The sequence below is a fragment of the Tenebrio molitor genome, chromosome 9, assembly GCF_963966145.1.
Source record: "Tenebrio molitor chromosome 9, icTenMoli1.1, whole genome shotgun sequence".
In the NCBI taxonomy this organism is placed as follows: domain Eukaryota; kingdom Metazoa; phylum Arthropoda; class Insecta; order Coleoptera; family Tenebrionidae; genus Tenebrio; species Tenebrio molitor.
The window spans coordinates 9,424,405-9,446,608 of NC_091054.1; the positions used below are offsets into that span (position 1 = coordinate 9,424,405).

At 40.7% G+C, this 22,204-nt stretch overlaps 8 protein-coding genes and 1 long non-coding RNA gene across 13 annotated transcripts; 5 read left to right on the forward strand and 4 right to left on the reverse strand.

Annotated features, from left to right (window-relative positions):
• The first annotated feature begins 580 nt into the window (after positions 1-580).
• LOC138139380 (uncharacterized) lies at positions 581-3,388 on the forward strand. Its single transcript, XM_069059641.1, has 4 exons — positions 581-726; positions 2,318-2,409; positions 2,456-2,661; positions 2,712-3,388. The coding sequence occupies exons 2-4, from the start codon at positions 2,321-2,323 to the stop codon at positions 3,230-3,232; spliced, it is 816 nt and encodes a 271-aa protein (XP_068915742.1). The 5' UTR covers positions 581-726; positions 2,318-2,320; the 3' UTR covers positions 3,233-3,388.
• Positions 3,389-3,944: 556 nt separating this feature from the next.
• Positions 3,945-5,642, forward strand: LOC138139377 (uncharacterized). The gene has a single exon (XM_069059639.1). It carries the CDS (start codon positions 4,108-4,110, stop codon positions 5,572-5,574), a length of 1,467 nt encoding a protein of 488 aa, XP_068915740.1. The 5' UTR covers positions 3,945-4,107; the 3' UTR covers positions 5,575-5,642.
• A 978-nt stretch (positions 5,643-6,620) lies between these two features.
• LOC138139376 (uncharacterized) lies at positions 6,621-10,353 on the reverse strand. Of its 2 annotated transcripts, none has more exons than XM_069059638.1 (3): positions 10,022-10,353; positions 8,095-8,235; positions 6,621-8,036 (listed from the first exon to the last, which is right to left on the reverse strand). In XM_069059638.1, exon 3 carries the CDS (start codon positions 7,952-7,954, stop codon positions 6,650-6,652), a length of 1,305 nt encoding a protein of 434 aa, XP_068915739.1. In that variant the 5' UTR covers positions 7,955-8,036; positions 8,095-8,235; positions 10,022-10,353; the 3' UTR covers positions 6,621-6,649. The 2 variants fall into 2 exon arrangements, with proteins under 2 accessions (XP_068915739.1, XP_068915738.1); XM_069059637.1 differs by lacking the exon at positions 10,022-10,353 and adding an exon at positions 8,289-8,400 and having other exon boundaries at positions 8,081-8,235.
• A 1,429-nt stretch (positions 10,354-11,782) lies between these two features.
• Positions 11,783-12,629, forward strand: LOC138139382 (protein lethal(2)essential for life-like). Its single transcript, XM_069059643.1, has one exon. The coding sequence runs from the start codon at positions 11,893-11,895 to the stop codon at positions 12,430-12,432; it is 540 nt and encodes a 179-aa protein (XP_068915744.1). The 5' UTR covers positions 11,783-11,892; the 3' UTR covers positions 12,433-12,629.
• Positions 12,630-12,943: 314 nt separating this feature from the next.
• Positions 12,944-13,336, reverse strand: LOC138138584 (heat shock protein 23-like). The gene has a single exon (XM_069058574.1). The coding sequence runs from the start codon at positions 13,334-13,336 to the stop codon at positions 12,944-12,946; it is 393 nt and encodes a 130-aa protein (XP_068914675.1).
• A 592-nt stretch (positions 13,337-13,928) lies between these two features.
• On the forward strand, positions 13,929-14,563 carry LOC138139381 (heat shock protein 27-like). The gene has a single exon (XM_069059642.1). It carries the CDS (start codon positions 14,002-14,004, stop codon positions 14,428-14,430), a length of 429 nt encoding a protein of 142 aa, XP_068915743.1. The 5' UTR covers positions 13,929-14,001; the 3' UTR covers positions 14,431-14,563.
• A 1,066-nt stretch (positions 14,564-15,629) lies between these two features.
• LOC138139374 (DIS3-like exonuclease 2) lies at positions 15,630-19,875 on the reverse strand. 2 transcript variants are annotated; one of them, XM_069059634.1, is made up of 5 exons: positions 19,132-19,875; positions 16,831-17,903; positions 16,624-16,760; positions 16,141-16,574; positions 15,630-16,092 (listed from the first exon to the last, which is right to left on the reverse strand). In XM_069059634.1, the coding sequence occupies exons 1-5, from the start codon at positions 19,873-19,875 to the stop codon at positions 15,853-15,855; spliced, it is 2,628 nt and encodes an 875-aa protein (XP_068915735.1). In that variant the 3' UTR covers positions 15,630-15,852. The 2 variants fall into 2 exon arrangements, with proteins under 2 accessions (XP_068915735.1, XP_068915736.1); XM_069059635.1 differs by lacking the exon at positions 19,132-19,875 and adding an exon at positions 18,119-18,435.
• LOC138139383 (uncharacterized) lies at positions 18,803-19,938 on the forward strand. Of its 3 annotated transcripts, XR_011162279.1 has the most exons (3): positions 18,831-19,016; positions 19,098-19,386; positions 19,528-19,938. It is a non-coding gene; the product is annotated as an uncharacterized lncRNA (long non-coding RNA). The 3 variants fall into 3 exon arrangements; XR_011162277.1 differs by having other exon boundaries at positions 18,803-19,016; positions 19,098-19,938; XR_011162278.1 differs by lacking the exon at positions 19,098-19,386 and having other exon boundaries at positions 18,803-19,016.
• A 133-nt stretch (positions 19,939-20,071) lies between these two features.
• Positions 20,072-22,168, reverse strand: LOC138139378 (multiple inositol polyphosphate phosphatase 1-like). Its single transcript, XM_069059640.1, has 9 exons — positions 21,841-22,168; positions 21,651-21,785; positions 21,429-21,604; positions 21,080-21,205; positions 20,882-21,032; positions 20,733-20,833; positions 20,574-20,686; positions 20,332-20,523; positions 20,072-20,282 (listed from the first exon to the last, which is right to left on the reverse strand). The coding sequence occupies exons 1-9, from the start codon at positions 22,010-22,012 to the stop codon at positions 20,123-20,125; spliced, it is 1,326 nt and encodes a 441-aa protein (XP_068915741.1). The 5' UTR covers positions 22,013-22,168; the 3' UTR covers positions 20,072-20,122.
• Between the last annotated feature and the right edge of the window lie 36 nt (positions 22,169-22,204).

A 22,204-nucleotide genomic window follows, 5' to 3' on the forward strand; every position in this document is an offset into this window, starting at 1 on the left:
CAAGTCTATTAAGGAACGACCGCCGAACGCGTTATACATATTATAATTTTTTTCTCTGTGTAAGGTTATAACTACAAAGAAATATTGGATGAAATCAATGTTAGACAAAAACGTTAGAAATAGGCCTATTTGGATATCTTTGAGACTAAACATGTGCAGGCTGAACAGCATTTTTACGGCACTCACCAAAAATGAGGATCATGTCTGATTTTTCATCGTTTGAATACACGATATCTCTGACACGATAAAATCACGTAAAACGTACGAATTTTTTTATTATGTCAGACTAGAAAGTTATTCTTATAACCTTACATAGAGAACAAAAACGTTAAACATGGTATATCAATTATATCATATCTAGCAATCTGAGCTTTTGGTGTGTATTTTGTGTTGCATAACATTAAATTTTCGCTGGAACTCTACGGTGAATAACCCTGTATGTAAAACAATAATTTTAACACACAAATTGCCGATATCGCGAAATTAAAACACTTTGAAATGATACGTTACGTGATCTTATAATATTATTGTGACTTTTCTCTTATTCAAGGAAAATACATAAGTCTGGCAATGCTGCACACATTTAGCACAGTGCGGTGCGTAAACCGATGCGCCGTTGTAGCGACATAACCTGCAAGATTACCAAATTTATTGTTCTGTTCTGTTTCAAATAAAATAGTCGAGTGAAACGAATTTGTGTTAGGTACTGTCTTGGGCGAATTATAGGTAAAAGTAGTGTTTGCTGCAAAATAAACAGCAAAAGATAATATTTTTATGTATTCTACATCATGATTTGTGTAAATTATTATTCAGATGGTTAATATTTAAAAATATTGGGAGCGGGACACTCTTTGAGTCGGACCACGCTTCTAATATAGTGGTTGGATTAAAAAAAAGTGATAACTGTCGACTTGTGAAAAGATATTTCTCCACGACCGTTAGTGAATGTAATAATTCCGAAATCATTTTTAATAATAGAAAGTAAAAATTCTCACTCTTGGGATTGGAATATTTATTCTGAAACACTTGTTTCTTATGTGTTTTGCATGTATTTTCATTCCATAACAAGTAACTGACTGAATTCATATTCCATAATTATGTTCAACGAAATATATAGATTGCCATGGATTTCAAAACTGTCAGTGTCAGATATCAATGCGACGTCCTAAGTAATTGTTTTGTACCAAGTTTTAATTGAAATAAACAAAAATTGTTCAGATTTAATTGTTTTTGATTCATACTTTCTGATCGTGGAGAAAATACACTAATACAGTCTGTTACTCGGCTAGAATGAAAATTCGATTTACTTGTGGTTCCTCACGCTCGCGCTCGGAATCTTCCACTTGTAGATCGAATTTTTATTCTAACAGAATATACAGGGCAAGTCACATAAGGTTTATTTCTGAATTTTTTTTGTACGCAACCAAAAATACTAATGACGCTGACCACTTGATACCGTTTATAATGTGATTTAATTTAGTAATCAGCGTAGGTATGTAATTTGGCTAAAAATGTCAAAATGACAGTTGATGACCTTAATTTTTGATTTCATTAATCAGAACAGGCAAACGTCATTTTGACATTTTTAGCCAAATTACATACCTACGTTGATTACTAAATTAAATCACATTATAAACGGTATCAAGTGGTCTGCGTCATTAGTATTTTTGGTTGCGTACAAAATAAATTCAGAAATAAGCCTTATGTGACTTGCCCTTACAAGATTTTTTAATATAGTAGGTATATTTAAATGAGAATCGCCCTCAAATGTCACCTGATTTATACTGACAAATCACAACTCTGAATTGTTGGAATAGCAACCAATCACAATTTAATTAAGCGGAAATTGCCTAGGGAAAAAGCTTTTTCGGGCGATTCTCTTCCTAATATGCCTCGGGACAGATATACATATATCGCCAGAATTTTTTTCTTGCAGTCCAACACTCGTGTTTGTCGCTCAAAATTACCCACGGGCTGGCGCCCTCGTGTAATTTTCTCGCTACAAGCACTCGTGTGTCAGGACTGGTCGAAAAAATGTCCGGCAATATATCTGCCTCTTGGTATATTATAAAGGTGTTTTTTTAAATTTGGCGTCGAAGTAGGCGTTGGAGAGTCGATTGAGATCGCACCACTCGTGTAAAAGCGTAAGATTTAAACAGCTGATCCGTGATCCGTTACCTGTATAGTGCGTTCACAATCGACAGTTCAACGCCTACTTCGACGCCAAATTTAAAAAAACCCCCGTTATATGAAAATTTAAATAAAGCGGGTCGAATGTGATCATTGAAATTTGGTGTATTGGACGTGTCAATTCCAGAAAATGGAAGATAAAGATCCTCTCGCTCCCGAGCTCCCACTGCCACCCTTGAAAAAGCCGAAACTGGAAAAAGAAAGCGACGAGGAAAGCAGGTTTGTTCAAATCTTGGAGCAAATTAAATTGCAATTTTTTGTTCAGCGATTTCGCTTTCGTCTCGTTCGTAGATGTGAAAAACGAACTGCTCGAAGAGGAAGTAACCATCAAAGAGGAAGTCGTCGAAAATCCACTTCAGGAATCGTCATCATCGACCGCATGCACTCAAACCGATCGCGACGAGAGGCTCCAGTTCAAAATCGACCTGGACCGCCTCAAATCAAAAATTTGTCCCCGCAAACAAGTCTCTGGTACGTCCGTCGATCCCAAGAAACAATCCCGGGTAATTTTTATTTTGTAGGTTTAAAAATCAAAGCCACCGAGAACCACGTCTTCCAGTTCAAAATCACTCTGGTGAGAGGCGGCGGTCCGCAAATATGGCGCCGAATACAAGTTCCCGGGAGTCACACATTTCACGATCTGCATCTTGCGATACAGAAGTCGATGGGGTGGAAATCTGTGGACTTTGACTACCACTTGCACTCTTTCGAAATCGTCAATCCTGCCACGGGAATGGACGATACTATCGTCATGGCCGACGACGTGGAGATTCATAGGGGTGAACTTGGCGAGGTGAAAAACGAGGACGTCACGAAGATTATCGATTATTTCACCGTGGCGGGTCACACCGCAAGATACGAATACGATTTTGGGATGAGTTGGATTCATCAGGTTTTGTTTGAAGACGCGTTTGTTCCGAATGATGGAGACGAGTACCCCAAGTGTGTGGGTGGGCAAAAGGCCTGTCCCCCAGAGGATGGGGTTGTGTCGTCCGACGAGGAGTACGATTCCGACACCTTCGATCCGAACGGCTGTTTTTAGCTATTGCTTGTTTGTTGAAGTTTTTCATCTACAAAAAATGGTTGCTATGTTACACACCCAAAGAATAGTATGGGGAGGATAAAAATAATTTCTTTTTAATAAATGTATTTCGTTTTTATAAAAGTAATGAATAAGAATAAATAAGTTTCTAAACTAGCCCAACTGGCACATTGTTCATTTATAAAGTGTTGAATTGTAGAAGGTCCGAATGTGTTAACCAAAAATCGAAGGAACAGATTTTTTTTGCCGAATTTAGTTGTCAATTGCAAACAATTTAACATACTCAATTTGTCATTCAAATTCGAATTGAAGTTAAAAAAATAGGCCACCGAATCATTAAAAAAAATAGTAGTTTATTTAACGAGTTCGTGTGTAATTTGGGCTTTTTTGGCATGAGTGGTCCAGTGTAAAACGAGTTTTAAAGGTCCACGAGTGCCAAAAAAAAAGTCCAAATTACACAAGAACGAGTTGAATACAACGTTTTTTTGTTCGACGAGCCCGTCAAAGGCTCCAATCGCTGAAAATCTTTAAAATTAGCTTGACGTTTCGTTTTGACAAGTTGTCAAATTTATCGAAATCCGTTATTTCATTCACACAGGAGAAAATTCTCAAATTCTGAGTGTCGAACAAAAAAAAATATAAGACTGTTTTCTCTATTTAAAAAAAGTTCCTTCAGTAACGACTGAGTTTTTGAACGTACTCCGCACCTGATAGATACCATGATTAAGGTCATGATAGCAAAAATAAAGTTAGGTTAAGCAAAAAGTCGATGTTATCGATTTTTCCAGTGAAAGTGAACGACTCCATACGTCACATGTCGCAGTGAGACCGACAAGATATCATTTTCGTCCAAATCTTTCTTTTCTATATTTCCCATGAATTTCTTAGACTCAACTTCCAACCAAACTATAGACAAACTAAAATGTACGTTATGTGGTCAATATTTATCGTATTTTCCCATATCCATCTCCATAAACAATCAACGCAGTTTTTGCGGACGATGTGAAGTGCCACAAAGTACCCAGTGTATAAAAAATATCTCGTTTGAAGCCATCTGCGAATTCATCAAATTCCCATGCCGATACGAATCCGAAGGTTGTCACGAACAATTCTTCCCCAAAGACGTTCCCGAACACGAGAAAAATTGTCCATTTCTAGTAATTCCGTGTCCCGTCCGTACACCAACTTCATGTTCTTGGAAAGGGTCTCGTCCCACGGTGTTTCACCATTGTCAAAACGAACACCACAACATGTTTTTGAAGAACGGCGAGTTCAAAATAGATTTGTCGTATTCCAGCAAGTACCACTACCTTGTCGACCGTGACAAAATATTGCTCATGTTCGAAATACAGTACGACTCGAGTGACAAAACGTTGCAATGTTTAATTTATACTTGTCAATACGAACTGTCGGTCAAGATTTATACGTGTCAGTTAAGAGTTGCAAATGGGAACAAACGCGCATCGATCGACTTCAAAACAACAAGTTACGAAGAAATGAACCCCACCGAATTCTGTCTTGAATCTGTAACAAGTCGTACCGAGCTTTCCTCGTTCGTTGTGGGCAGGATCGAGTTCGGTGACGAAATCAGTACCGACGACCAAGAAAAGACCAATCATGAAATGTTGTCGTTGCTGAAGTGTTTGTCGTGTTCCGGGTTGGTGATACCGCCGATTTACCACTGCGCCAAAAATTCAAGTCCCATGTGTGTCGACTGCAGCCCACAACACAACTCTTCATGCAACAGTTGTCTCCGGACCTTACCCGTGAGAAACGTAAATCTTGATAAAATGGCCAACTTGCTCGACTATCCATGCAAGTACCAGAAGAACGGCTGCAATTACGTCTGCAAAGGGGAGAAGATCAAACAGCACCAAGAGTGTTGCGAACACGGAGACTTGGATTGTCCCATCGCCGAGTTCACATCTTGCGCCTGGAAAGGAGTCGTGATGGATCTGGTCGACCACATCCAGATCAACCATCAAGAACTGATACCGAATTCAGCCATAATTTGCAAACAGTTGTCACGCCAGCAAATGAAATGTGACATAATTAAGTTCTGCAATCGACTGTTTCGACTGATTTGCGTTAGAGCAGCTGACGACAGGATTTTGTGGACCATCCAGCTAATAGGACCGTTCAAGGATGACTTCAAGTTTGAGATCGAGGTTCTCGATACTGTTAAGGGAAGGAAACTGTTGGCGAGGCAGCCCTGCTCGAGGTTGATCAAGAGGAACCAGATTTTCACGGACCCTCACACTTATTGCTACTTCCAAAAGGATCAAATGGCTGAGTTTATAGTGGGGGAAGTGGTCACTTTCAAGGTGCGCATCTTCAACTGACGAAACATTTTGATGTATTGTTTTTATTCTTTTGATACTAAATAAAATATACTGTTTTAGGTAATTTACTAATTTGTTTGTTCGACACTGTCAGAATTTGAGAATTTTCTCCTATGTGAACGGAATTCGGTAAATGTCACAACTTGTCAAAACGAAACGTCAAGCTAATTTTAAAGGTTTTAAGCGGTTTGGAGCCTTTAAGGGGTTCGTCGAACAAAAAAACCTTTTATTCAACTCGTTCCTGTGTAAATTGGGCCTTTTTTGGCACTGGTGGGCCTTTAAAACGCTCGTTTCACTCGCCTTTTAAAATGGCCCACTCATGCCAAAAAAGGCCCAATTTACACACAAACTCGTCAAATAAACTACTATTTATTTATATAAATAAAATGTTTGCAATCACTTTCGTCAGTTCGGTGCATCACCCAATAAACCATGTCTAACAGAAAGTTATTAGCAGAATGTTACCAACAGAAAAAAATTGGAATCCATTTTGTTGAAGAGTACTTACACAAAATGTTTTCAACTGAAGGATGATCATGAACACGCTGGGTGCGTGAAACTAACACCGCAAAAATCTTTTCCATCTTCTGCTAGATTCGATTCTGAACATAAACATTTTGTACAGAGCTTCTTTGTGCCTCAATTTTTAACCTCTCAATTAAAAATATTGACATATTTGAAATGTATCACAATGAAGGCGACTTTTCTCCAGTGCAAGTAATCTTTGACAATTCGAAATATTGTGAATTCCATCGACATGTTAGTTTTGTAACGTTGGTGCGCCTGTTCGTTTGACGCGTAGGTCAAATGTACACATCACAATTCAAAAAACGCGTACAATCCAAGAAAACGACGGTTTTCTGAGAAAAACACTTTATAGTTTTTAGTACCGATATGTTTTGCACGCTTGGCAAAAAAATGTGAGACGTAATCAGGTGAATGGGAGAGAAGTCAGTCGATTTAGAGTTGTCGAACGATTTGTACGTTGTGTGAATAAATGCTAGTTTTGGAAATTTAGGCTGTATTTCTTACAGTTTACACAAAAAAAATGGAAAAACAACTTTATTAAAATAATTCAGGTCAAAGAGTACAGTTTTTTTTGGAACGAAAGGATCGCTTTATACTCGTTACACAACGGCAAAAAATCCAGTACCGTGCAATACTGTCTCGAGTTTTTCACATGGTACACCTGGACGATGTGATTGCGTGCGGCGTTTCTTGCGAGCTCAAGCAGCAAAGGCACGTCTGGCAACTTTTCCACTGTCTCTGACAAGTCCTTTTCGACGCTAACGCAGAACTCTTTGACCTGACATCCGGCGTAGAAACTCGCCAGCTTCTCCAAAACTACGCGATCGTAGGTATTCGGCTTTTTCAAAAACGTGTCCACGTCTTTGACGGCGACGTCGTAGATGATCGCCGGCAGCGGCGCCCTCGACCAATAGTCCGCGGTCTTCTGTATGTCCATGTGCAGGAGAGTCCTGAACATTTCGCCGTCCCCGAAGCAGTAGTAGATCTGTTCGACGATTTCGTGGGTCAGTTCCACTCCATAGCTGAGGAGATGGTAGATGGCGTGACTGAGGGACTTTATCGGCAACTTCTGCTTGAAGCAGATGTGCACCAGCGTGGACAGGATGTTGGGTTTATGCGCTTTGTTCACGCTCTCGACGAAGTAGCAAGCTAGGGGCTCGTCGAAGATAATGTACAGGTTCTCAATGAGATTCGAGTAGGTGCGGGGGTAGCCCGTGAGGTGCTCCTCGATGTAGAACGACGGGCTGGTCATGAGACAAGTGTCGACGTTTCTGATCGCCTTGACGATGTAGTCGAAATGTTGGATGAAGAGTCTCAAGTATTCTGGCTTGAAGTACATGATTTTGTTGAGGAAAATTCGCAGTTCGTCCGTGTCGTAGATCACTTCCGACACGTGTTGGACTATGATTGGGAAGAGCTCGGCGCGGTGCTCCATCGCCCCGACCAGCGCCCCTAACAAGATGGGCGTCTTGGCCACCTCGTCCATCACGTAGTCCAGCAGAAACTTCTGGAACGTGACTTTGTTGTGCATCAGGCACAGCTCGAACGGAGTGTACCCGATGCCGTTGTCGTCTGAGGAGGGTATACTGACGTCGGCGCCGTAAAACATCAACATCGCCACCAGCTCGAGCTCTGTGTGGACTCCGCACACCACGTGCAGCACCGTGAACCCCCTCTTGTTCTGCACGTTGACGTTGGCCCCCCGCTCCAACAAGACGACGCAATTGTCGACGAAATTGTAATAAGCGGCGTAGTGCAAAGGAGTGTTACCGTCCGGGTCACCCAAATTCAAGTCGGCGTCTTTCTCGATCAGCGCTTTCAGTATCTGCGAGTTGGGCTCGATCGCGGCCATCAGCAGAGGCGTCTTGCCCAAGTTGTTGAAGGCGTTGATGTCGAGCGAGCCCAAGCTCAATAAATGTTCTAAAATTGGAACACTAAGAGAAAAATCATTGTTGGCGGATATGGTTGTCGCTAGTACTTTTTTTTTCTTACGGCAATGTGCAAAAGGGTGTCGTCGTTGCTGTACTTGAAGAGGTGGACCGGCACGTCAGGTGCCGTCAGGGACTTGAGCTCTTCAAGGTTCTGGTTGTTCACAGCTTTGAGTAATTTGGTGGGGGTGGACTCCTGCTCGCACTGAAAATTTTAACGTTAAACTGGGGTAGGTTCGGGAGCGTTGTGATAATTACGAGGCCAGCGAGGTCGCACATTTTGTTTACCTATTGCTAACCTGACACTGACAGGTAAACAAGATAGTGTCAACAAGAAGTGACAGATCGGGGTACGTTCAAAAACACGGAGAGCAACAGAGAAAGTTATTTTTTATTATTTAAAAAAAAAAAATTAAAGATTAAGTGACAGTTATTTTGTCAATAATTGAATATCGAACAGCCTAAAATCCCGGTATATTATATTTCGACAATTTCAATCACTAGTGGGAGTGGCTGAAACCACCGGAATTGACATAAATTGATTGATTGATTTCAATGTCATGAGTAGAAAAAGAAATTTATTGTACATACAAAACCGGAACAGCTCTACCACGTACAGTCGAATGCAAAAAAAAGTAGACAAAAACGATTTCCTGTAATTGTTTTTCCTCAAAATGTTATTGTATAAATGTGGCTTTTCTACGGGCTTTTCTAATACCGAAAACTTCGCATTCGGCTACGCAACCAAGAATACAGTCGTAGTCAGCTGCCAACTAAAATCGAAAAACTGGAAGCTGGACCGAGCAGTCGAAAACTTCTTGTCTACTTTTTTTTTGCATGCGACTGTAATTATAACAACATTCACTTGTAAGTGTGAACCAGAGTCCAGTTCGTTATTATCAGTGGATTAGAAGATTGGAAGAGTTTTAGTACTTTCTGCTTTATATATGCTTGGTAGCTTTGATCTTTGTCCCCAGGAACTATCCAGGAACATCTAACCAACTTACATGTTTAAGAGTTACTTCAAATTGGTATTGTTGCATTGTATGTAGGTATATCCGGTGTGTCAAAAAGGACGGACACCAAACAAGGTATACAATTTAGGGTAACATGAAGAAAAACTTTTTTTTTTTTTGCTTTCGACCTTTCGTTACCGCGCAAGAGCTTTTGGAAGTTACAACTAAACTACCTGTAAAACTAAATGATCCTATTATTGATGTGGAAACATAATTCTGTGTCAACTCTCAAAGGTGCCCTCAATATATAGATATCATGTTAAATATGATGAAATTTGGTGTGGGGGAGCAGTTTTTAAACGCGGCAACATTGTTAACATATCATAGCCACGAAAAAAAAACCTTTTTTGTTCGACACTGTCAGAATTTTAGAATTTTCTCTTTTCACTCACGTTTTAAACAGGCCCACTCGTGCCAAAAAAGCCCAATTGACACACGAACTCGTCAAATAAACTACTACTGTAAAATAAATGTCAATTAAATTGTGACAGTTTTCAAAATGAGTTTTACCGCAGATGAATATTATAATATAGTATAATTCAGAATAAGTGGCATCGCGGTAGGCGTTGATTCTCTAAAGTGAGCTTTATGTTATGTCAAAAAATTTAGTAAACATGTGAAACCGTCATTACTTTATTCTGAGGTTATGCGTTACATAATTTTGACATGGTTTTCACCCACAGCAGAGATAACCCCCAGACAAATAATACACTTTTCATAAATGAAACAAGGAAATTCCAAATACTTATAACAAGAAAATAAACACAAAACGATTCCAATGATAATATCAAGGCCAAATTAAAAGCGAAGGTTACCAACAGCATCGAAACTAGGGTATTATTGCAAGGGTCTTGTTGCCAACGTAAATTTGAATTTCCAAAGCCTACCGCGATGCCACTTATTCTGAATTATGATATATGTATTTAGCTCTTGGTGTCGCAGAAAATAACGCTTTATTTAGCTGCAAAGACATACCTAAAACATATACATACAAAAACTCTTCCTAAATCCGATTCACAAAAAATAAATCGGCGTTCTTTTTCTCTTCTTGATTCGACCTTGATTTTACGCCCAACACAGACTCCTCCGGTTTGAACTGTGGCACGTCCAGATTGGTCTGGAAGTGGTCTTTGGAGACGTTCACGGTCGATGCAGAGTCTCTGTCTCTCTGTGCTGTGTTACACTGCGAAGGGCCAGGTTCTCCAATATCCTGCTGGACTCTGGACTTGTTAAATTGCGAAACTGTCGGGGAATCATCGGCGACACAAGAAGTGATTCTTCAGGGTCCAGAGATGCGCCTCTGTTGGTTTAAAATTCTTTGAAATTTTTGTTGGGAGTAAACTGTCTGAAATAAAATGTTTTGTGAAGAAAATTCGGTGAATTGTTCTTGTGTTGTTTCAATTTATTGTGCATTTCACGACTGAGGTGAAGACGGGCGCGTTCCATAACTTCCATGTTAGGATTATTTAAACGTCGAATTTCCCGAATGTTCCAATTCCAGAATAGTGCAGCCCAAGGAATGTTGTCGCTTGCTTGTTCTGGCACTGAAATAGTCTTTCTACTAATGTTTTCGTTATTTTCAGTATAATTTAAAACTGCAGTAGGTAATAAGAAAATGATATTAACTATACTTCAAGAATAAAACGTAATAAATAAAACTGCTAGTTAAATAAATAATTTTGAGGGATTCTGCAAGTGATAAGATCTTTCAACGTATCATCGTTCCATTCGTCTTGATTTCTGGGAATAAAATAACAAGAATATTTATTTTAAACCCAATAACTGATTTATACAATGGTATCTCTTTATTTATTTTATACAATATTTGTTTATTTAATTTTAGTCTTAACTTGTACACTGTAGACATCTCCGAGTTTTTTATGCCCACATTCCCTAAAGTTGGATGGTTCGAGAAGCTGCTAGAACACAGTTCAGCAGATTTTGTCACTTGTACTTACGAATAAAACCTATTTTTTTGACAATTTCTCTTCATTCTTTCATAATTAAACATTATTTCTGGTTTAAATGATTACGACAAAATATAACTACCGTTCAGTTAAAGATATTTGCGAACAAGAAGTGTTAAGGATAAAAATTAATTTTAAAGAACAATTTCCACCTGTATAAATGCTGTTCTTTACTGTTATACTAACGTCTCAAACCAGGAATATTTCATGATTATTTAACACAATATTATTATTTATTACTTCATGCATTACCTAATACACCAAAAAAATTAAATTCTTGAAGTGACATTTATTAAATATTACACGTCACTTCTGTTCACTGAAAAAGCATACACTTACATTTTGCTTGTGTAAATCAGATTTACGAGTACCTGATGTCACTGTCATTGTCAGTGGCAGATAATTGAAATAATTCAATTTCAGTCGAAGTAAAAGTGTACTTAAGGCCCCCTCAATGAAGTATTATTCTTTATGTTCAAGGTTTATTGTGGTTTCTTTAAGTCTGGTATAATGAAAATTCATTTGTAAATTCTTAACTCAAATATCAAGTAAATTTACATAACCAAAAAATAATAAAAATCTCTCCCAAGACTTGTATGCTTTTTCCGTGAACAGAAGTGTAAAAATATTTTTTTATTCTGGAAGTGTCAAGAACGTTCTAGTGCCAATATTCGATGAGCAAACAAGATTGTGAATAAGAATGTTCGCGGTTCAACTCAATCCGCATCCGAACATTCTCGAACTTGTCAGTTCGTATAAATAGAGTCGATGACCGCGCTCTTTCAGTTTGAAATAACAGAACGACCAGAAAACAAGAGCAAAGTGTTAAGCAATTGTAACGAGTTAACCAGTGTTGATAACTAGAGAAAATTTGTGAAAATGTCTCTACTGTTGTTCGGCGTTCCATTCGAATATTCTCGCCCATCGAGAATTCCCAACCAACGTTTTGGTCTCGACCTGGACCCTGAGGATCTCTTGTCGCCGTTGATTCCTCGTGAATTCCGCAGTCTGATGGGTTGTCCAGCTGCCTACTTGAGGCCTTGGAGTTCCGCGGTCTCCCAGAGGGACTCCGAATCGACCGTCAGCTTCGACAAAGATACATTCCGGGTCAATTTGGACGTGCAACAGTTCAAACCGGACGAAATCACCGTCAAGGTGGCCGAGAACGTGATCACGGTTGAAGGAAAACACGAAGAAAAACAAGACGAACACGGATTCATCTCGAGGCACTTCGTCAGAAGATACGCTTTGCCGAAGGGGCACGACGTGGACAAAGTCGAGTCGAAGTTGTCTTCTGATGGGGTCCTCACGATCACCGCTCCAAAGATCAGTGACGAGAAAGAAGAATCGAGGAGAATTCCGGTGATTCAGACGGGGCAGCCGTCGAAAGTTGTTGCACAAAAAGAAGAGAAGGATTAATTTGCATTAAAACTGTTTATTTTTCATGTGTTTGGTAAAATATGTTTTTCCTTTGCATTGATTTTCTCATTTTTATTCTTTAATTTATTTTGCCGTTTTTCTAGTTCTATAGACGTATTATAACGAATTTTGAACATTATTTTAAAATGTGATATATTTTGTTACTTAAATTAACCCAAATATAAATTTTGACTCCACTTTTTTGGCTTTTATTATAAAAAATCAATTAATTCTATTCTAGTTTCTATAATGTCTTATTTACCCTTTTATTTTTGTAAATACTCCATCACTTATCAGAATGAGTTGCACTTTTTTTATAAAAAAAAAAAAAAACCAACATCCACGGCTGATCTTTCTGGAAAGTGATAAAAACTGAACAAAAACACCAAATGTTCACTATTTTACTACTTTATTACATTTTTTCCTACAATTACATAACACTTAACGCAATAAACCCAAATATAAAAATAAAAACCATCAACAAACACCTTTTTTTCTAAATTCCTTGATTTCATAATTTCGATTTCAAAGAAGCCTTCTCACTTTTGACTCTGGTCACTGGAATGCTGCGCCCTTTATTATCACCGCTCTTGATTCTAGGCGCCCTAACTGTCAAAATTCCGTCAGAATACAATTGCGACTTGACATTGCTACCATCATAACTGCTCGGAATGACACATTTTTTCACAAAATGTCTCAAGACGGACCCAGTTTCGTCTTTCTTCTCCTCGTGCTTGGCTTCCACAACGACCACATTGTCTTCGGTGACCTTGACTGTTATTTCTTCGGGTTTAAAGTGTTGCACGTTCAAACTGATTTCAAACGCGTCCTGGGTGGCCAAAGGCGCAACAAGAAAATCCCTGTTGAGGAAAGTGTGGCGGAAGAAGTCGTCGATCAATGGCATTTTACGTAGACACACGCAGAATGTTTATTTATCTCGTTCACACAAAACGAAAACAATACAACTAATAGTTCGACAGCAATAAACAAACTGAACAAAATCACAAAATCGCCGGACGCCGGAGAATTCTAGAATTGCGACGTTGGTAGTGGGGAAATGTTGCAGCTCGACGGGTTATTTCACTTTGAGTCTGCAACCATTGTCGCAAAAAGAAGTCCCAACAAAAGTTTAAATTTCATATTTGTTTAGTTTGTTCAACGGTAATTATACACAACGTAATAAAGTAAGTGGCGGACTTAAATCTCTACTTTTCTGCGATTATTCTAGAATGGTCGAGAATTACTAGAACTAGATCCGATGGACGCTAGAATGTTTCAGAATGTTTGACGTTTGAAAAACATGGCGCGCCTTTTAATTTGATTGAATAAAAATTTAAAAAAACACGTTACAGATCTGACGATGGGTAAAGAATCTTCTGGAACGCATTGCCTAATTAACATTCCAACAAATGTATTTCTATTATTTCGCGAAAATACCGGAAAATGCGCTTCGTTCCAGAACCCTCAGGAATTTTCCACATGCGTATAAATAGGACCTGGTGCGCGCTCCGCGCCAGTGTTAATCAAAATCCAAACGCGTTAACTCCAAGTCCAAACAATTCCCGCAAAATGTTTTACCACCCGATTATATCTCAAGAAATGCGCTCTCTCATGCGCTACTGGAGGCCCTGGCGCCAATTGATCGCCAACCACGACGTCGAATCCTCGATGCGCTTCGGCAAAGAGAAATTCCAGGCGAGCATGGATCTTCAGCACTTCAAACCGGAAGATATCACCGTCCAAGTGTCCGACAACGTAGTCACGGTCGAGGGCAAACACGAGGAGCAACAGGACAAGTATGGGTGCGTGTCGAGGCACTTCGTCAGGAAGTTTGTCCTGCCGGAAGGACACGACTTGAACAAGCTGGAGTCGACGCTATCGCCGGACGGGATTTTGTCCATCACGGCGCCCAGGATTGTACAAGAGGAGCAGGGTAGGACTATTCCCATCACCAGGATTGAGAAGCCGCACGCCGAAGATGAAGCAGGCAAGAAGTGAGTGGCGCATAGTTGAAATCTCAAATTGTAATTACATATTTTATATCTTGTGATGTATATTTTACGTAAGTTTGTATATAATTTCTTTATGTAAATGTAATATCGCAAATGTAAATAAATGAAAAAGTAGTAAATGGCGTTTCAATTTTGTCGAACTCACGTAATGTTGTGCAACATAAGGAAAATATTCAAATGCAATAAAATCGACATCTAACCGTTGCAAAATTTATTTATTTTTAAAAATAAATATAAATTATGAAACAACCAAATGTGTCTCGCTTTTGTTTGAACTAATCACGAAGAAATTTGACAGCATGACCTTGAATTTTTAACACCTAACATTTATATAATCAATTTCGATTAGTTTTAACCTATATTTTCGCATGAAATAATTAAAGAAACATCTTGTGGGAATCTTAAATCTGTACAGGAGCACATAACAATCAATAACAATCGAGTGCGTGTTGCCAACTTTAAACTTTACGAAACTTTGAACGTCGCCCCTTTTCTAGTTACTTAACTATCGTCAATATGAAACGTAGTGACTTGTATTATGCACAAAAAATATGTTACAAACCTTTTATATTCCTCATAAAACTGCAAACTGGACATACGAGTGTTACCGCGGTGGAGCCTCCATGTTCGCGTCCGACTATGTCAAACGGACAGTACCAAAAATTAAACATTAGCGCTTATCATATTCGTTTTGATTTTCCTTCACTTGCCGCGCTCAAATAGGCATCTTACCACGGCTTCCTAGATTAATAAGAGTCGAAGCCTCTAATACGGCTGGTCGAGTTCCTTGAACTGTCTGTTCCTTCAAAAGCCAAAAGTATAGTAGCGCCCTCTACCAAAAAACGAATATTTTTTAAATTAAATGAATGAAAAATCGTATTAATGTTTTTTTTTTCTATCAATACTCTACTTTTTGAAGTAGTGTATGTAACATACAAATTACGATTCTTTTTAAAATGAGATTTGTACGCGGTTAAGCAGCCAAATACACAAATGTATAGTGGCGCCCTCTCAGGAACAGTAAAAATGCTTGCAACTGATGAACTCGACCGCACCAACATCTCCACAAGACCAACACCACCAACACTTGTCATGTAAAAATACAGTGTTGCCAACCCTCATTTCGAACAATTTAAATGCGAAATCTACGGCCCCAGTTTTGGTTAGGATAAAAAAACAGGCGTGTTCAGTCGTTTAAAAAAATTATAATACCGAATCCCTTCAATATGTACAATTTTATACACGAGCTATTATAAAATATGGAAGTTACGTTTGCACAATAAAACCGACGCGTTAGGGTTTTCAAATTTTTACAACACGGAGTCACGATTGTCATTACTTGGCGTAAAAAAATCATCAACGACACGAATCAACCTTTAAAAATGACATGTAATGGATCTGGTTTAAGTTATAAAAGATTGAGCTGCGGCACCGGTCTGAGCAGTTTTGCCTCCAACTTGTTCGTCTTGGGCTTCCTCGACAGTTCCACTCTGACCAGAGTGAAAATCTCCAACACCATAAAAGCCTCTTCGCATTTCTTAGTCTTGGGGAACCTGACGCAGATCTTCCATATCTTCTTGGCGCCGGGATCGTCCTGCCCCGCGATCTTGATCTGTTCCGACTTCCACGTCACGTTCTCCCCAAAATTCTGCAACGAATCTCGTCATGACTCTTCCCTCCGCGCCACCACACTTACGTTCGTGTAAATCCTGACCACGCTCCCCGTGCTGAAGACGATGACGTCGATCGACCTCTCCTTGGTGTCGACCACGACGGCGTCTTGCACGTAGGGCTGGTTCTTCTCGATGTAGTGCGCCAGGTAGAGGTCCGAGCTGGCCTCGCCGGCGCGCTTCGCCAGGTACTTCTGCCGGTTGCACGTTTCGGCAATTTGGCCCACGTGTTCCGGCGTCCAGTTGGGTTTGGCGCGGTACTTCAAGCTAGCCGCCAACAGCCGGTGCACCATGATGTCCGCGTAGCGCCGTATCGGCGACGTGAAGTGCGTGTAGATCGGTATGCTGAGGGCGAAGTGGCCGAATTCGGTGGTCTCTTCGATGGCGCCGGCGCAGAAGTAGCGCGCCCGCTTCATCGGCTTGGCCAGCAGGTGGTTCAGCACCATCATGCGGGTTTGCGCTGCAAATTGGGGCGTCAGTAAAGTCGAGGCGACGGACTCGAACTGTACCTAGAAAATCGTCTCCCGAGTATTTGTTCAGGGAGGCCTGGATGCCCCCCGACGACGATATGTCGATGTGGATCCCGATGGTCTCCATGTACTTCTGCAGCTCGTCCAGCATCGTTGGTTTGGGGGCTTCGTGCAATCTGAAAGCAAGTGCAGGCTCATTAGAATCGAAAATATTTTGCCACCTAGAGCTTCCACCCAAAGTCTCACCTCAGAAGCGCCAGATCTGGATAGGCCTCCTCGATCCACTTCGCCACCGTCATATTGGCGAGCAGCATGAACTCCTCGATAAGCCTGTGCGCCGGTTTGTTCTCATAGATCCAAAACTGTTGCGGCTCTCCGGTCGCCGCATCCAAATGGAAAGCAATCTTCACTTGATCTATCTTGAGCGACCCGTTCTGTAGGCGCTTCTCCCTCAAGTGAACAGCGATTTTCTGCAGATTGTTCACGCTCTTGCTCAGATCTTCCGCGGTGAATCCGTTGTACACGGTCGGCAGTTCGTCTTGCGTGAAACTTCTCCCCGGTTGGTCGATCATCATCTGAGCGTGCTCGTAGGCCAGCTGGGCGGACGAATTCATCACGGTCCTGACGATGCGCAAGTTCACGATCTCGCCGACAGGCGTCAGTTCCCAGATCACCGAAAACGACAGCTTGTCCATGCCGGGGAGGAGCGAACAGTGCAGACACAACTGCACCGGTAGCATGTGGTACACGCTGTCCACCATGTATATAGTGGTGGCCTTGTGGCTCACCATCCTGTCCAACGGGGTGTTCTCTGCGAGATAAAACGACGCGTCGGAGATGTGGACGCCGACTTCGTAGTTGCCATTGGGCAATTCTTTGCAAGAGACGGCGTCGTCCAGATCTCGAGCTGTCAACGGGTCTATGGTGAAGACGCACTCCTTCCTGATGTCCTCCCTGTACGTGAACTCCTTCGGAGGGATGGTGTGAGACTGGGGGAGGAATTCCTGAATGGTGTCGTCGAACGGCGTCGTGTCCAGACAAAATTCTTTCAGAATTGCCGACGATTCGACTTTCAAGTCGCCGCTCAGACCGAGGTTTTCCACGATAGTGCCGAGGGCGAACTGGACCTCGCGCCATTCAGATATCTTCGCCAGGAAAATTATGTCGGAGTAGAGATCGGGGTTGGAGGCGAAACCTTGGGGCCAACTTATCTTGGGGATTTTCATTTTTGGAATTCTCTTGTCTCTCGGCGTCAACAGGGCGAAGTCTTTGTTTTTCTTGATGGGCTCCAGGAAGCCCACCGCTGTGCGCGGATGGACCTACAAAACATTCCATGTTTTAACCTTCAAAATTTACAAATAAAAATTTTTAATATACAAATGTTATCTGATAACAATCCTCTTATCCTTTGCAATCTGATAAGCCTAACACAAATGCAATCTCTTATCACTTCAGGAACTGCAACGGTGTTGCATTATTCTCCAAATAAAAAGTAATTTGTTTCTTTCCCGCAATTTAAATGACGTAACTCTACCTTTTCTGTTATATGGACTACTTGCATTACCAATCTCTTGTCTGCTCTTACTGCCTTCAAATATAAAATTACTTCATCTCCTTCTAGCGCACTATTTCTATCGACAACTGACGTGATAACATAATCAGGCCTCAAAGGATTTTCAACGTAGGACATGTTGGGGAAGTTTGAATCAATTCGTAAAAATCCTTTCGCGAAATCTTCAGTTTTTAAACCGAACTGGACGCTCTCTTTCGATACATATTTAGGAAAGTATGTCGGAATGAAATCTCGACTTTTTGTCTTTTTTAAGTTGGTAGTCATTTTAATAAATCAAAAATTTGGATTAAAAAATCACAAATACACAAGGCTGCGACACTATTGTACTGGAAACTATTGTTGCTCCCTGTAATTATCATTATTTATCTACAGCGTGATCAACAATGACTGAGTCTGTTGGCAATGAAACAATTGAAAATACTGGTGATTTTTGTCTAGTAATTGGCACTGACCACGCACTGACCGGATTTTTTAACTTGAGATCACATTAAAAACATTCTTGGTTATGCAGGTTATGTTTATACTATTATAAAAATTAACCTTCGTTGGTAAATTTTAAATTTGCCAAATTTCATTGTTACCAACAGACTCAGTCATTCTTGATCACCCCGTATTTATAATATTTATCTATTCATGTTGGTTAAACAATAAATGTTCCTATAATCGCATGTACTGACTGAAGATGAAAACAGTTGGGACGACTGAAATAACAATGTAATCTTATCAAATTGATACGTGTTTTGGAAAAATGTACGACATTGAAAAATGTGAAGTGGCCGCACTCCGTTTAAGAAACAATTCAATGCCTTAATACGTCGTGGAAGAATTTAGATTGGTACAAATCTGGAAGAAGATGGAGGTAGGTACTTCCCCAACTGTGTAAAAAAATCTGGACTTTGATCTCTCTATCACATTTACTTTAATTACTTTTCATGTTTAGCCCGTGAGAAAAACGCACCAAATTTGTGACTCACCTGCTGGATTATGTACACCACCTCCATCAACTTTTTCTCCTCGGTGATCGTTTTTAACCTCAACACGACCTCGTCCCCGTCCAATGCCCCGTTTCTGTCCAGCACCGACCCGATCACGTAATCCGATTTCGTCACGTCTTCGTTGCCGACGTACGACTCTTTGCAATTCTTGGGGTTTACCCTGATGAACCCCCTCATCAATTTACCGCTGCTGAGACCGACGTCGACCTCGTCTTCGCTCAGGTGCTTCGAAAAGTACGCAGATTCCTTCCTCTTCTTGTCTTTCTTCTTCTTTTCGACACTTGGGACGGCGCTGTTTGGCGCCCGCTTCGGACTAGACTTAGAAGCGTTCGGCAAACAGACGCCGTTGATCGCTAATTTTCCGATTTTTTGCAGGAGACTTAAGCTACTGCCGGGATCACAGACCGACGGTTTCGTCCGGAAAACGCAAGGAACTACACCGTTTTTGATGAAGGACTTGAGATTGATGGGGGTCGAGTTGTCGCGGTGCCGGTACACCGCCCCCAAAGGCTCTTCCACAGGTCTGACGACGAAATTCGGGGTGAACACGAGGCCCTCCGCGGTGGGGCTTGTCTTGGTCGCGCCATTCGACTCTTTCTTCGGCTTTGTCCTCGGTTTGCGCCTCGTGCGCTTCTTCTTCACGTCTGGGGTCTCGGAATTCGACTCTCTGCCTTTGTCCGTGTCAATTGATTTAGATGAACTTGGTCCCGGAGAATTTGCCATTTATTTACTAATTTTTTTTTTAGGATGAACGAATTATTAAAAAATATTGTGAAATAGGTTAAACGTCACATCTTTAGTCAACACCACAACTATCAACTAGTAAGTTAGGTTAGGTCTTAGGTCGATCCGGTCGATCTGTCACTGTCAGTCCGTCGGTTGTCAAGACGCCATCTTCGGGCGCCAATTCAAATTCAAATCGAATATAAAAATTTATTAACAATTAACTTGTCAGAATATGTAAAAGTAGTTACTGGACGTTGTCGCACATTTCGTCGAACGTGCACTCCACGCTGGCGTTGTAGTACTCGGTGAATTTGTCGATATCGCACAGATCCGAATCAGGACAGCTTGGCATGCGGATCACGTCCTCTTGATGCAGTGTCAGGATTTTTTCCTGACCTTGGCAGCTAAAAAAATGCAATAAAGACGCTTCAAATACAAATATCATCTCCGTACTTGAATAAAACAAATATTAAATTGGTCCCAAAAGAGTCTATCTGGCTCACGCGCCACTTCCTATTGGAATGTTTAGCAAAATCTGCAGCTCTTAAGTGTTCCTCTTCCCTGTATAACTCCATATGAGCCAACATCTTCAGTAAAGTGCCTGAATGAGTGAAATACACTGTGGCTTTTGGAAGACTTGCATTACTGAAACAGTCCAGGTAAGTCTCAGTTTACGTGACTGTTGGAAGCTGTACTTATTGAAGAATTCAAGCATATCATTTAGAGCAGGACAGGCTTGTTTGTACGTCAGTTCATGACCATAACCGTCCACCCAATAGTACTTCAAGTCTTCAGCGTATTCCATTGCCTGAAAATTCAAAATAAAATAACTTCACTATTTTTTGAAAAATTACTTTAAAATCGTCGGTGCTGAAAGCTGAACACCAAGGTGACCTCCTCCTCTTGTGCCAAGCCGTCTCAAAGCTACAAACCATGTACATGGCATGTATATCATCTAAACAAAACAAAATTATTTTGAGCAGAACAAGTCAAAACATTTTACTCAAATCGAGCTCATCACTAAATCCCAGTCTTCTATTGATTGCTTCAATAGTCTTTGCCATAAACTCGCTCTGTTCGAACTTTCTTCTCTCCGCAACTGCGGCAGGATTTTTGCTGACCTCTTTCCTCCACTTGTTACATAACTTATAAAACTGCAACAACGGATTGCACTGTGGGTCTGACAAGTGATTCTCCTTACCCTTAAGATTGGATCCTTTGTGAGTGGCTCTGGAAACCGAATGTCCTTGACAACGTTTCTGCCAAAGAGTCCTGCAGCAAAAGCCTGAGCACTCTTTTTGGTCCTTTGGGTTGCAGTAAATTTTAACTGAAATTACCCGATTATTCAAGTGGCTCTGCACATCAATTTCAACTCAGGTAATTATACAGTTTAGGTCGACAAATCTGAGGCATGCGCAAATGAAATTCCGAAACTCAGTGAATCTAAAACTGGGTTCAATATATACGGGTCATACGTGACATTCAATCATTTGCGCATGCGTCAGATTTGTCGACCTACACTGTATAATTACCTCAAATCCTCAACTCACTTTGATTGAGGAATCACTGTAAACATTGCTCAAAATACTAGGAAAGCGATTTTGTAGTCTCTCAGCCAGGAGCAGCATCTCATCTTCACCTTCATGAGTCAGTCTCTTTTCGTCCTTGTCCTTCAATTTGCTGGTCCAGGAACGGAACAAATCCAAGTTAAGATTGCTAATGTCATCTGGAATTTCACACAAATTAAGAGAACTTCACAAGATTTGTTTTACCTGTTGCTTTTGACAGATTCTCTAAAATCAAGTCCCTAATCTCCACGAGCCTAGTGTTCATCTTGTCTATGAGTTTCGCATTGGGGTTCCTGGTGCCGTGCCTCACCATTGCCCACAATTTCTCGGCGCGGCAACCTAAATATAGGTTAGGTCACATTTTCAAAACCGCTTGTTTTTCTAGAATACGTACCCTCATATTTAATCTCGCTGGAGTTTTGGTTAGCCACAATTCTGTACGGAGTTTTCGTCCCAAGATAACTCTCAAAGTCGCTCCCGTTTTTTGTGCATTCTTTGGAAACTCCGGAGCACAGCAGAGTCACAAAAAACCACCACAAATAATTTGGACCGTTGAAATTCATCATCGAGATGTGTCACGTCTACGATTTACCGTGGCAACGCAACTGGTGCGTATATTAATCACATTTTATAACAAAATAGAGGTGAAGGTACCGTTAACATAACCTACAAAACTGACAGGTGTCATGTAATGTAAACAAAAACATCTGGTCCTGGTGTACAGTGACACAACTGCATAATGTTGACGTACAGCGCAA

Bases quoted from the DNA above. Each gene is read 5' to 3' on its own strand.
- LOC138139378 (XM_069059640.1), bottom strand. From the start codon at position 22,012: ATGATGAATTTCAACGGTCCAAATTATTTGTGGTGGTTTTTTGTGACT. The intron at 21,786-21,840 runs GTACGTATTCTA...ACCTATATTTAG, and splicing joins CAGCGAGATTAAATATGAGG to GTTGCCGCGCCGAGAAATTG. The intron at 21,605-21,650 runs GTAAAACAAATC...GTGAAATTCCAG, and splicing joins GAATCTGTCAAAAGCAACAG to ATGACATTAGCAATCTTAAC.
- LOC138139381 (XM_069059642.1), top strand. From the start codon at position 14,002: ATGTTTTACCACCCGATTATATCTCAAGAAATGCGCTCTCTCATGCGC.
- LOC138138584 (XM_069058574.1), bottom strand. From the start codon at position 13,336: ATGCCATTGATCGACGACTTCTTCCGCCACACTTTCCTCAACAGGGAT.
- LOC138139376 (XM_069059637.1), bottom strand. From the start codon at position 8,309: ATGTGCGACCTCGCTGGCCTC. The intron at 8,236-8,288 runs GTAATTATCACA...TAAAATTTTCAG, and splicing joins TGTGCGACCTCGCTGGCCTC to TGCGAGCAGGAGTCCACCCC. The intron at 8,037-8,080 runs GTACTAGCGACA...TTTTTCTCTTAG, and splicing joins ATTGCCGTAAGAAAAAAAAA to TGTTCCAATTTTAGAACATT.
- LOC138139374 (XM_069059634.1), bottom strand. From the start codon at position 19,875: ATGGCAAATTCTCCGGGACCAAGTTCATCTAAATCAATTGACACGGAC. The intron at 16,761-16,830 runs GTGAGACTTTGG...ACTTGCTTTCAG, and splicing joins CCAGATCTGGCGCTTCTGAG to ATTGCACGAAGCCCCCAAAC. The intron at 16,575-16,623 runs GTACAGTTCGAG...CCCAATTTGCAG, and splicing joins CTCGGGAGACGATTTTCTAG to CGCAAACCCGCATGATGGTG.
- LOC138139382 (XM_069059643.1), top strand. From the start codon at position 11,893: ATGTCTCTACTGTTGTTCGGCGTTCCATTCGAATATTCTCGCCCATCG.
- LOC138139380 (XM_069059641.1), top strand. From the start codon at position 2,321: ATGGAAGATAAAGATCCTCTCGCTCCCGAGCTCCCACTGCCACCCTTG. The intron at 2,410-2,455 runs GTTTGTTCAAAT...TTTTTTGTTCAG, and splicing joins GAAAGCGACGAGGAAAGCAG to CGATTTCGCTTTCGTCTCGT. The intron at 2,662-2,711 runs GTACGTCCGTCG...TTTATTTTGTAG, and splicing joins TCCCCGCAAACAAGTCTCTG to GTTTAAAAATCAAAGCCACC.
- LOC138139377 (XM_069059639.1), top strand. From the start codon at position 4,108: ATGAATTTCTTAGACTCAACTTCCAACCAAACTATAGACAAACTAAAA.